The sequence below is a fragment of the Oenanthe melanoleuca genome, chromosome 18 (genome assembly GCF_029582105.1).
Source record: "Oenanthe melanoleuca isolate GR-GAL-2019-014 chromosome 18, OMel1.0, whole genome shotgun sequence".
NCBI classification, from domain to species: domain Eukaryota; kingdom Metazoa; phylum Chordata; class Aves; order Passeriformes; family Muscicapidae; genus Oenanthe; species Oenanthe melanoleuca.
In genome coordinates this window covers 6,169,858-6,182,335 of record NC_079351.1, presented here as the reverse complement: position 1 = coordinate 6,182,335, position 12,478 = coordinate 6,169,858, and the positions used below count along the sequence as shown (strand labels likewise).

At 59.6% G+C, this 12,478-nt stretch overlaps 1 protein-coding gene across 1 annotated transcript; it reads left to right on the top strand.

Moving 5' to 3' along the window:
* The first annotated feature begins 1,074 nt into the window (after nt 1-1,074).
* Nucleotides 1,075-11,393, top strand: GRIN2C (glutamate ionotropic receptor NMDA type subunit 2C). The gene is made up of 12 exons (XM_056506063.1): nt 1,075-1,482; nt 2,910-3,505; nt 4,015-4,129; nt 4,692-4,903; nt 5,423-5,624; nt 5,919-6,072; nt 7,376-7,501; nt 7,585-7,814; nt 8,009-8,169; nt 8,660-8,847; nt 9,369-9,601; nt 9,993-11,393. Exons 1-12 carry the CDS (start codon nt 1,075-1,077, stop codon nt 11,391-11,393), a joined length of 4,026 nt encoding a protein of 1,341 aa, XP_056362038.1.
* The last annotated feature ends 1,085 nt before the right edge of the window (nt 11,394-12,478 follow it).

Here is a 12,478-nt window from a genome sequence, read left to right as displayed (position 1 = left end):
TGGTGTGTGGCTGGTGCCACTGTGGAGGGCTGCTTGTCCCCCTCCCTGCTGCCCAGCTTGGCATGAGGGTGACAGCCCTGGGGAAATGTGGCTCAGAGGGGCTTGGATATCCCTGGCCACGGGTTGGTTTGCTGGTGGTCTCTGAGAGGTGAACTCCAGCACAAGGGTGCATCACTGTGGGCAGGGATGTGTCCCCCTTCAGGGGACTGTCACCCCAACTGCTGCAGCTTGAGCACCCACTGGCAGTGGGGAGCTGGGTTCCTGGCAGGGAGGATGTGCCCAAACAGCCCCTGAGAGCCTGGATTTGGGGTGCAGAGACACAGTGTGAAGGGTGTCCCATCTGGGTGGGCACTGCCAGCAGGGGGGACACACTGCGGGTAAAGAGAAGAGGAAGGAGAGCCGAAGGATGCTGTGGAAAACTTGGAGGGAAAACTTGGAGATACAGACCCAATAGGTGCATTGTTTGGGATTTTGTGGCAGAGAAGGGGCTGAGGTAGGTGATGGGCTGGAGACAGGCAGCAGGACAGGCTGGGGACCAGCTACTCCAGTGACTGTGATTTACAAAATCCCAACAAGCAGGGTGCAGACCTGGACCATCCCTCAAGGGCAAAGATTTTGAATATTGAAGGTGGCTGTCTGCTGCAGAGAGAGGCACCAAGGAGCTGCCAGCCCCTCCTGGCACCTCTTGCAGCTGTCCCTGTCCCTGACTGAAGGGATTGCATGGACCAGTGTAGCAGTGGTGGGTTTTGGATGGGATGGGAGGGCAGTGGGAGGGAGATGGTGATGGGGAGATGAGGACAGGGTGGTGGTGGGAAGCAGGACTGGCTGTGAAGAGTCAGTGGTTGGTAAGACTGGAGACAAGTGACACAGCACCGAGGGGTGCAGTGGGTGGTGAGCACTGTGGTCATTCCTTCACCAGTGCCCAGGGGATGGGGGTCCCCTCGTTCCCGGGGTCAACCCTCAGTGGTGACGCCCCAGGGCAGTGGGGAGGGCTGGGGGAGCGGGCTCAGGGTGCTGAGGTGCGGCTGGATGCGAGGGGCTGTGTGCTGTGCTGGCAGGGACACGCTGGTGGACATGGGCAGAGCGCCGGCACACACTCTGCTACTGTGGATGGTGCTGGGCTGCTCGGCTGCCTTCACGGACATCCTGCTGCCGGGCCCTGAGGAGCCAGTGGTCAACGTGGCCGTGGTGTTCGGGGGCACGTCCTACCCCCTGCACATCCGCTCCCGCCTGAGCCCCCAGAGCTTCCTGGACATGCCCCTGGAGATCCACCCCATCACTGTTGTCGTCAACAACACCAACCCCAGCACCCTCCTCACCCAGATCTGCGACATCCTCGCCAGCCACAAGATCCACGGCATCGTCTTTGAGGACAACGTGGGCACGGAGGCCGTGGCCCAGATCCTTGACTTCATCTCCTCCCAGACACAGGTCCCCATCATCAGCATCAGTGGCGGGTCTGCAGTGGTCCTGACCCCAAAGGTGAGGAGCTCACTTGGTGTTTCCAGGGGGGATGAGAGAAATGAGGAACTGTTAGAGCAGGGCTGGAGGGCAGGGGAAATTCTGGGCTGCAGCCTTTGGATCAGTGGCTGTGGCAGTGTGGGGTGGTGGGACATGGTGGGGACTTCAAGGAGGGGCCCCATTAATGGGATGTGGGAAAAGACCTCAACACCCTGTGGAAAGGCCTTCCCTGGTGTGCTGCTTCCTGTGGCCGCCACGGGATCCTGGGTTGGTGGCACTGGGGCAGTGGCAGGGTTATCACAACCTTATCTTCCTCCTCTGCCCTGGAATGGCCAGGTGGGTGGCATGAAGAAGCCCTGCTCAGCTGTGGTGATGATCTCAGGTGCACCACGGCTGACACAGGATTTCTGTCTTTGCTCCTTGCTGCCATCAGACACTGTCAGTCACTGTCACCTGCCTGCTGGGAACTGCTGGTGGCAGGGAGAGCTGGAGCCAGGCTGGAGGGTCCTGGGGGTGGAGATTTGGGTTATCCCCTCATAGCAGCTCATCCCACCCTGCTGGCCTGGGTGCTGCAGGGATTTCAGTGCTTGCTCTTTCCTGTGACTGGGAACAGATTTTGTGGTTTTCTTGCCTAGTTTGAGGTCCAATCCTCCTGGATTGCATCCTCACAGCCCTGCCTGTACCCACCTTGAGCACCTCGAGCTCATTGTGGGTGAGTGGAAGTGGGTGCAGTGGGCTCTGGTTGGTGCAGTGGACTCAGGTGTGTGTAGAGGGCTCAGATGGAGCCCGGAGCAATGGAAAATATCCCTGGCTTTGCTGTCCGGGTGATTTTCTGCAGCTTTCTCCAGGGCTTGGGTATTTCAGGGTCAGTGAAGGGATTTGTCTTCTCCTTCCTGTCTGGGATTCTCTGGGGCTCACCCCAGACTACTTCTCTGGAGGTGAAGGGGGTCTGGGTGGCAAAACCCTGCTGCCTGCACGTGACCTTCGGCAACTGCCATTCGCTGAATCATTTAAGACAGAATCAGACCAATTAAGGCTTGCTAATGAGAGGCCAGATGGCCGGGGAGGTGGAGCAGGAGGGAAGGAGCCACACAGGCTCTGGCTGCAGGTAGTGAGATGAAGCAGGGATGGGATTTGTGCTCCTGGCAGAGCTCTTGCCCACCTCTTTCTCCTGGTTTAAGGAGAATCTGATATCTCCTTTGGAGGACAGAGGAATTTTTGGTCAATATGCTAAGAAATGGATGTGAAGCTGCAGGAGTTGACCCTTTGCATGGGGTGAAGTTCTTTGGAGGAGGGTTAGTCTGATTTTGGGTGTCTCCAGCCCATGGACTGCACCAGTTCGTGGCAATCTTGAACTTTTCATGATGGCAAATTCAATCAGGCTTGCATGGGTGCAAGAGCCCTGGATCATGATGCCAGAGCAGCCCCTGACCCCTCTCCTCCCTCAGGAGCCCGGATCAGCTTTCCTGCAGTTGGGTGTCTCCATCGAGCAGCAAATCCAGGTGATCTTCAAGGTGCTGGAGGAATACGACTGGGGCTCCTTCGCTGTCATCACCAGCCTCTACCCAGGCTACAACATCTTCCTGGATGTCATCCGCTCCTTCACGGACGCCAGCTACTTCGGCTGGGAGCTGCAGGAGGTGCTCACCTTCGAGATGAGCCAGGAGCAGGGCAGCTCCAGGACGCAGCGGCTCCTGCGCCAGATCGATGCCCAGGTCCTCATCGTGTACTGCTCCCGGGAGGAGGCCGAGTATCTCTTCTCCATGGCGGAGCAAGCCGGGCTGGTGGGGCCAGGATACATCTGGATCGTGCCCAGCATGACCGTGGGCAACATGGAGGTGCCACCCTTCTCCTTCCCCGTGGGCCTCATCAGCGTGGTGACGGAGAGCTGGAAGCTGAGCCTGCGGCAGAAGGTGCGGGACGGCGTGGCCATCATTGCCATGGGGGCAGCCAGCTTCTTCCGCGCCCATGGCTACCTCCCAGAGGTGGGGAGGGACTGCTGGGCCCCCGCCAGGGCCACCACCACCAACACGAGCTTCTACCGGTGAGCACGGGGACCCCTGGGGTGGGGAATGGGAGGAGAGGGGAAAGGGGAGGGAAGGGCAGGGGAGAGAGGGATGGAGCTGGTGAGCAGCAGGGATGATGCTCACTGAGGGCTGCAGCTGATAGCCTGTGCCTCTTGGCTGGGATTCTCCTAGGGCATCTCCCCAGAGATCTCCCAGCATCTCCCTTGCCTTTTCCTATGTTTCTTGGCAACTCAGGACCCCTGAGGGTCTATCATAGCTCTGTGGCAGTCTGTGCATCCTCAGCCCTGCAGTGGGCCAGCATCCTTGGTGCCTCTGTGCTGGAAGAGCTTTCTCCAGCTCCCCTCTGCCCCTTGCATGGGAGGTAAAGCTGGTCCCCAGCTCTTAGCCCCACATGGGACCTGTGGCAGCCTGGCTGAAGGTGGAGGAGGAGGAGAAGCAGGAGAAGGAGAAGGAGAAAGAAGGAGAAGGAGGGCTGTACAGTGCAGGGCTGCACAGCCAGGGGCTTACAGGCTTTGTGTCCCACCAGGCACCTCCTCAATGTGACGTGGGAGCACAAGGACTTCTCCTTCAATGAAGGTGGCTACCTGATCAGGCCCACCATGGTGGTGATCACACTCAACCAGCACCGGCTCTGGGAGATGGTAGGACCCCCAGGCCCCCTGGGATGAGCACACTGCAGGGTGGCTGGGCAGGGTGAGGCTGGGGCCATGCACAGGCTGGGATCCCACCCTGGGGTGGGTTGTACCATACAAAACCCAAAAGTACGATGGCTGGTCCCAGAAATACCCATGGTGCCATGGTGGGGATGTGCAGCAAAGATGAGCACCCAAGCTCTGCCAAGAGTTGTCTGTTTTCCAAATTTTCCTTTGCAATTCTGCTGATAAGTTAAAAAAAAGTCAGAAATGCAGATGCCCTCTGAAGAACAGCAGCCAAACACTTAGACCTGAAACAAGATGCATGGAGTGTTTTTTGGTAGTTTGAAAGTATTTTGGGTAAAGTTTGGCCAGGTTTGTGCTCACCTGAGTGTGAAGCTTGGGGCTCAGGAGGAAACACCCCGCCCCATGGTCCAGGGATGCGTGGGGAAAGGGATGCTGAGATGGAGCTCACTAGGAACAAGCCCCAAAGGTGGGAGGATGGCTATGGAACCACGTGTGACCCACAGAGCCCAGCGCTGGGGTGACCGTGCGCTCTCCCCTGGGGCAGGTGGGCAAGTGGGAGAAAGGCATCATCCACATGAAGTACCCGGTGTGGCCCCGCTACGGCTCCTTCATGCAGCCCGTGGTGGACAACCGGCACCTGACAGTGGCCACCCTGGAGGAGAGACCCTTTGTGATCGTGGAGAACACGGACCCCAGCACGGGGGTGTGCGTGCGCAACACCGTGCCCTGCCGCAAGCAGACCAACTCCTCCCACAGGTGAGCAGGGGCTGGGGCTCCGAGCTCTGGCCACCACTCCCTTGGCACGTGCTGGCCAGGGTGCTCAGAGCATCTCTGTTTGGTCCAACCTGTGGATGATGCAACTGTCCCTGAGAAGGGCCCCTGGGGTCTCACACCGTGAGACAGTGAAACCTTTCATGAGAAATGTTCCCCCCCTCTACTGAAACCCTTGTTATTATTTAGGATTTCTATTGGTCTTTACTAAATGATTGGTCTTTTCTCACCTAGAATCTCAAAGTAATTGGATAGTTCTCAACTTGTAATTTTACTGGTTAGAATCTCCATCCCCCTAAACCCTATGAAAACCCCTTGCTCTGCTATGTATCTGAATTTTGCTGGTAGAACCCTTTGAAGAAATAAAGCTACCTTCAGAACTTCTACAGCAGTTCCCAAGATCTCATTCCTGGCTAGCTGAGAAGCTGAATTCTGCCTCGGGGGCTCCTGGAGCTACCCAGACCCCGTAGCAGCCCGAAGCTAGAACTATCTTAGCCCAGGCAGATACACAACCCATCTTTCCTGGTGTGTTTCCAGTGGTAATGGCCTTGTGGACCCCTACACCAAGCTGTGCTGCAAAGGTTTCTGCATCGACATCCTGAAGAAGCTGGCCAAGACGGTGAAGTTCTCCTACGACCTCTACCTGGTGACCAATGGCAAACATGGCAAGATTGTCCGTGGGGTCTGGAACGGCATGATTGGTGAGGTAGGGATGGGCATGGCTCAGCCCCCTGCTTTGGCATTCCCTGGAGAGCACCACTCACCCCTGACCTGGGGCTTTCCTCCTGAGGATGGGATTTGTGGTGGGCAGGCGACAGCTTGGCATGAGCTCCAAGTGTTGAGACCAACACTTACAACCCCACAGCAGGTTGTGTCTGCCACTGCTCACTTAGGAAGCTGATTTTGTTTTTCTTAAAAAGAAAGCAGAAATTAAGGCTGGAAATGGAGATCCCTCTGCTTGTCCCCCTGCCCATCCCAAGCCCACCTGCCCCTTTTCCAGGTGTACTACAAGCGTGCAGACATGGCCATCGGCTCCCTCACCATCAACGAGGAGCGGTCTGAGATCGTGGATTTCTCCGTGCCCTTTGTGGAGACGGGCATCAGTGTCATGGTGGCCCGGAGCAACGGCACCGTGTCCCCCTCCGCCTTCCTGGGTGAGCCCTGCGCCCCCCTGGCTTTCTGCAGGTTCATCCCATGCTTCCTGCAAATGCAAGTTGGAAATATTGTTCAGTTTTAATAACTTTCAAGGAAAAAAGCCTAAGTCATAAGGGAAGGAGATTGTGCTATTGGCTTTGGGGCTTCTTCCTTCCCTGCCTGAATAATCCTTTTATTATGGAGATGGAAGCTGGAGACTGAGGCTGGGCTCAGTGGTTTTCTCCTCTTCATTTTTTGTGTGGAGGATGGAGGATGGGGACGTGGGGGGATTTGCCAGCTTGGAGCTCTGCTTTGGGGACACATCTCTGACACCATCACCAGAGGCAGTGGTTAAGCCAAGTGTAGGAAACCACCAGCGCTAAAAGTTTTATTTAATGAGCTTTACACCAGTAAAGCTGCAGCCTGGGAAGGGGAGGAGACTGGCCAAGGTCATCAGGAAATTCAGCTTGGGCAGGGCTCTCAGCTCTTGGCAAGGGCACAGCAGCAGTGTCCCAGCTCAGCTGGCGCTGGGCTCTCGTGTGGGGAGGGTGCAGGTGGGTGCTGGGATGCCATGGAAGGTGGGACCATCAACTGGGCACATCCTCCTCATCCCATCCCTCCACACCACGGAGCCCAAACTCCCACAGCAGCAGGGTCACCTTCACCAGCCCCAGGGACAGACAGAGCAGCCTGCCCTGGTTTGGCAGGGCCAGGGTCTGCTGTCCCCATGTCCCTGCGTGTCCTGGCTCTGTGCTAATGAGCCACATCCCCGTCAGGGGAGGCCTCTCCTCCCTGACAGCAAAGGACGCGCTGACAAATGGAGCTCGGCGGCTGCGTGGCGACGGCTCAGATGCATCCCCAGTGCTCCTGCTGCTCCATCCCACATCATCTGGGGCAGGCAGGGGCTCATGGCCTGTCCCCACTCATGGGGGGCTCTCCCCAGGGCTGAGCAGGGCTGGGGGGCTGGTTCTGTGCCTGATGCAGGCACATTCCTGTGGCCAGAACCATCATGGGGGACAATCTGTGATCCCATGGGAAACCCTCCTGCGGTGACCCTGGAGATGGGCTGCGTTTTGTAAACATCTTCCTGTTGGTGAGAACCTGATTTGGTCTAGACAGGGGAGCATGGCTGCATCCTCAAGCTCTGCAGCAACCCTCTTTCCCTCCTGATTCCCAGTGCAGCTGTTTGGCCATGGTGCTGCCAACCTCTCCCAGGAGGGGCAATATGCAGGATGAGCCCCATCCATCCAGGAGGGCTCCTGGCAGTCCTCAGAGGACCAGGGGATGTTCTTGGAGGCTCACAAAGTTCTACTTGCTTTGCAGAGCCTTACAGCCCAGCCGTGTGGGTCATGATGTTTGTCATGTGCCTCACTGTGGTGGCCATCACCGTCTTCGTGTTCGAGTATTTCAGCCCCGTTGGCTACAACCAGAACCTCACCAGTGGCAAGAGTGAGTTGGGGAGGTGGGAGCTGGGAGGGGGGACACCCCCTGGCTGGGCTGACAGCCCTCCCCTCTGTTCCCTGTCCCTGCAGGGCCGGGGGGTCCCTCCTTCACCATCGGCAAGTCCATCTGGCTGCTGTGGGCTCTGGTCTTCAACAACTCAGTCCCCATCGAGAACCCCAAGGGCACCACCAGCAAGATCATGGTGCTCATCTGGGCCTTCTTCGCCGTCATCTTCCTCGCCAGCTACACGGCCAACCTGGCTGCCTTCATGATCCAGGAGCAGTACATTGACACTGTGTCGGGGCTGAGTGACAGGAAGGTGGGGCTGATCATTGTGGGAACCCTAAAAAAAAAACCTTTTTGAAGTTACTGGCAGTGAAGTGTGTGGAGCTACACATCACTGCCAGTTAGCTGGGCGTGAGTGCATGAGTAGAAGGCTGGCTGTGGGGAGGGGACATGCTGGGGACACGCTGGGCAGTGTGTGATGCCACCCCCTGGGGCTCCCCATTGCAGTTCCAGAGGCCACAGGAGCAGTACCCACCGTTCCGCTTCGGCACTGTCCCCAACGGCAGCACCGAGAGGAACATCCGCAGCAACTACCCCGACATGCACACCCACATGGTGAAGTACAACCAGCGCACTGTGGAGGACGCCCTCACCAGCCTAAAAATGGGGTATGGCTCCCTGAGATGGGGTATGGTGCTCAGAGCTCCTCCAGATGGCATACAGCACCCCCAAATAACTATGGCTCCCTGAAATGGGGTACAGGACCTCCCAGATGGAGAAGGGATTTCTCAACTAGGGTACAACCCCCCAGAAGTTGGATGTGAGTCCCTCAGGCTGGATACAGCTCTCCCAGGCAGGGTATGGCTCTGTGCATTTTCCCTGCGTGAAGTACAGGACCCCCAAGGGCACAACCTGCTGCAGAGGGGGTACAGCTTCATACAGCTCCCCTCAAAAGGGATGCAGCTCACCCCAGTATCCAAAGTTGGATAATTCCCCTCTAAGTGTGGTTACAGCACTCCAGGATGGGCCAGGGACCCCAAGAGCACATAGAACCCCCTCCAGATGGGCTGAAGGGATAGAGCTCCCCAGATAGGCACAGCCCTCCCCCAAAAACGAGCTTTCAGACCCCCCCTCACCCTTCCTCCTGTTGGTGGGCAGGAAGCTGGATGCCTTCATCTACGACGCGGCGGTGCTGAACTACATGGCGGGCAAGGACGAGGGCTGCAAGCTGGTGACCATCGGCAGCGGGAAGGTGTTTGCCACCACGGGCTACGGCATCGCCCTGCAGAAGGACTCGCGCTGGAAGCGGGCCATTGACCTGGCCCTGCTCCAGTTCCTGGGAGATGGTGGGTGCTGCGTGAGCTCCTCCTTAGCCCTGCTCCATCCTCACCCCACTGCCTGCAGATTAACCCAGGGCACAGGGCTCTGGTCCTCAAACTCTGTGCGGCCTTCACAGCTGACATCCTCATGGCAGGATGGCAGTGAGGGACTTCATCAGCTGCTTTCAGGGCATATGAAATCCTCTCGATGTTGTGGGTGTCATTCTCTCTAGGGTTGTAAAATCCTGGAGATGGCTGTGCACAACATTTGAGGGTCATGAGGAGAAGCCTGGGATGAGGACAGTAAGCATGGCTGCCTGGCACATGGGTGGGGACAGAGTCATGAGAAGGCTCTGCAGAGGGACAAGTGGCTGGTGGGATGCTCAGGCCAATGGCAGCAGCAAGCACTAGGTGATTCCAGCTCCAGGGGCTCAGGGGTCTCTTTATCTATCCTCCTCCACCCACAGTAGGGTGGGAAGGGACAGGGATGTGCTTGGGAAAATGATTCCCAGGGGTGGATTTTCACCTCCTGCACTGTGTTGTCCCAGGTGACACCCAGAAGCTGGAGACAGTTTGGCTGTCAGGGATCTGCCAGAATGAGAAGAATGAGGTGATGAGCAGCAAGCTGGACATCGACAACATGGCTGGGGTTTTCTACATGCTGCTGGTGGCCATGGGGCTGAGCCTGCTGGTCTTCGCCTGGGAGCACCTCATCTACTGGAAGCTGCGTCATTCCGTCCCCAAGTCCCACAAGCTTGACTTCCTCCTGGCCATCAGCAGGGTGAGGGATGCTGACAGGGGATTCCAAGGGGCCAAAATGTGTGTGAACACGGTGTCACAGGGGTGGACACGGCTTGGTGGGCATTGGCCTTTGACCTGCATGGGAAGGACTGGAGATGTTGATGTGAGATCTTGGTGACAAAAGCCAGCTTTTGGGGAAAGGGCTCAGTCCTGGGAATGACCCCACATTCTTATTATCATCCCTGGGGAAAAGGGTAATAGAGGATGATGTCACCCACGCAGACAAGTGCTGGGCATGCTGGGGAGAGGGCGTCAGTGCTCTGAAGCTACCTCAGCCTCAGCAGCATGAATTCAGCTCAGCAGGGTGGTGTCAGGGAGGCAGGACCCCACTGACCTTGCTGACAATGAGGGGGGCCCATTTCTCCCCACAGGGCATCTACAGCTGCTTCAATGGGGTGCAGACCCTGTCGAGCCCCGGGCGGGCACCCAGACCCGATGTCACTGCCAGCTCAGCCCAGGCCAATGTGCTGAAAATGCTGCAGGCGGCCAAAGAGATGGTGCAGACTGCCAGCGTGGGCGGCTCGCTGGAGCAGGCCACCCGCACCATCGAGGACTGGAGCAACCACAGCGAGCGCCTCCAGACCACCTTCTCGCTGAGGACACCCCAGCTCGTGGTGCAGAACAGCACCGGCGCACACCGGGGGCCCCCCTCCAGCCCGCACCCCGCCGAGAGGCTGGGGAGAGCCTACGCTGCCAAGGGTGCTCCCCTGGGGCTGCCGCTGCCCCAGCCCATCCCTGTGGACCCCCGTCTGCTCGGGGAGGAGAACTGGAGAGGGGAAAACGAGCACCCCCGCCTGACTCACCCCCTGAAGTTTCGGGGTGGCTGTGTAGGGGATGAAGCCCTCACAAATTTCCCCCACCTCCTGGTGAAGACTTCTCCAGGAGGGGATTATGGGGAGCAGATGCTGGTGGGGAATCATATCGGGGCTCCCCTCCCGCCCCCCACATCCCCCAGGGACCTCCCGCCACCGGACATCTACAGGGAGCACAAGCGGCCGTCGGGACGGGGGGAGCGGCTGCAGAACACGCCGCTGCTGCAGAGGGACGGCCCGCACGGGGGCTCGGGGACTCTGCCCCGGCTGCTCTCGGCAGCGGAGAAGAAGCGGGAGCTGGGCAGCGCCTTCCTGCCTCCATCCTGCTCTCGCGGAGCCTTCCCCAGAGTCACCAGGACTTGCAGAGCCAGGGCCGAGCCGGCGCGGCCGGAGGCGGCGGCGATGGAGCGGGAGAAGCTGAGCCGGTGGGCGAGCTCGGCCCGGCTGCCCGGGGAGCGCGGCGACAAGCGGCGTGCTGCGGGGCTGCGGCGCTGCGGGGCCGCTCGCCCGCCCGCCCGCTCCGACGTGCCCGACCTGTTCCCCGAAGCCGAGCCCGGGCACGGCTGCGGCTCCCGCTGCCCACAGGCCGCTGGCCGGCTGCCACCGCACTCGCCCGTGACCCGGCTGCCGTCCTACCGGGAGGCTTGCCGGCAAAACCCCCGTGCCACCGCCACCGTGCCGGCGTGCGCTCCCCACGCCTGCATGAACTCCTACGCCAACCTGCCCCTCTACGCCAGACCCCTGTGGCGGGGGTCCCCGCCGCCCCGGGAGCGCCCCGGGCCGCACCGCTGCGAGCGGGGCTCCGGGCGCTGGGACTGCGCCTGCAGAGACTGCGGGAGGCGCGGGGAGCCGGCCGTGCTGCGGGCGGACAGGAGGGACCCGCCGCCGGCCCGCGGGCTGGCGAGTCCCTGCGCCGGCGGGTCCTGGCGGCGGGTCTCCAGCCTGGAGTCGGAGGTGTGATGGGGGGACAGGGGAGTGTCCGCACCCCTCTGCCTGCCCTCTGCCCGGGTGTCCCCACGGGCCAGCCAGCGGCTCCCGGCCGGGCTCCGGCCCGCCGGGCTCCTGCTCCGCCGGCAGCGGGATGCTCCAAGCGGCTCGGCGGGTCCCGGTGCGCTCTTTGGGGGAGTCACAGGGAGCCTGGCAAGGGCTGGTACATGCTGGGTTGGGTTCTCCCTTCCGGCGGGGCTGGTATCGGGGACGCCAAACGCACCGCCGCCGTTTCGCCGTCACGTTTTGATTTCATTCAAAGGACTCGAAACGCCATTTCCAGGTCATTAAAAAGACATTTTCAGCTGCCTGGGGACCCTTCTTCCATCGTCCGGGGCTGCCCTTGGCATCATGGATTCCCATGAATATTCATGGTCCTGTGCACCCCATCCCCGTCCGTGTCCCGTTACCGCTAAGCCGCGGCACAGGCTCGTTCCACCGGCAAAAGAAAGCTGGAAAAGGAAAATGGCAACGGCTCCGAGGGTTTAATTAGGAGCCGTCAGCCTGTGCTGGAGCCGGGGTTCATGCCCCCTGCTCAGGCTTTGGGGTGTTGGGCACTGCTGGCCCTGGGCTCGGCTCAGTGAGCGATGCTGTCACGGCTGCAAAGCGCAGCCCAGAAGGGATCTCCAGCTCGGCACAGCAGCCCCAGGAAGGTGCGCCGTGGGGAATGAGAAAGGGAAAAATTCCTCCCACCTTCCCAGGCTGATGGAGCCATAAATCAGGTGTGATAGATGAGCCGGGTTTAATTCTTCTCTTCATGCACGTCTGACACAGCCCTTTCCCTGCCGGGCTGGGGCGCGAACAGAGGCGGCCGCGACTCACAGCAGCCCCAGGCAGGGGACAGGGGCTTTGGGAAATGGCCATTGAGGCTCGGGCGGTTCCAGCCCCACCCCAGAGCAGCCACCAGGACTACAGAGCTGCGCCTGGCAGGCTGTCCCAGGGAGATGCCAACCCTCAGCCCCTCTTCTCAGCTGCTTTGGCATCGCCTTCCTCCATGAGCGTCTCCCCGGGAAGTTGCTCTAGAGTTCCTTATTTAATTTTTTTTTTTTTTTCTCTAT

Excerpts from the sequence above, each read along its gene's own strand:
- GRIN2C (XM_056506063.1), top strand. The coding sequence starts at position 1,075 with ATGGGCAGAGCGCCGGCACACACTCTGCTACTGTGGATGGTGCTGGGC. Across the intron at positions 1,483-2,909 it reads CAGTGGTCCTGACCCCAAAG|GAGCCCGGATCAGCTTTCCT; the intron begins GTGAGGAGCTCA and ends CTCCTCCCTCAG. Across the intron at positions 6,073-7,375 it reads GTCCCCCTCCGCCTTCCTGG|AGCCTTACAGCCCAGCCGTG; the intron begins GTGAGCCCTGCG and ends CTTGCTTTGCAG.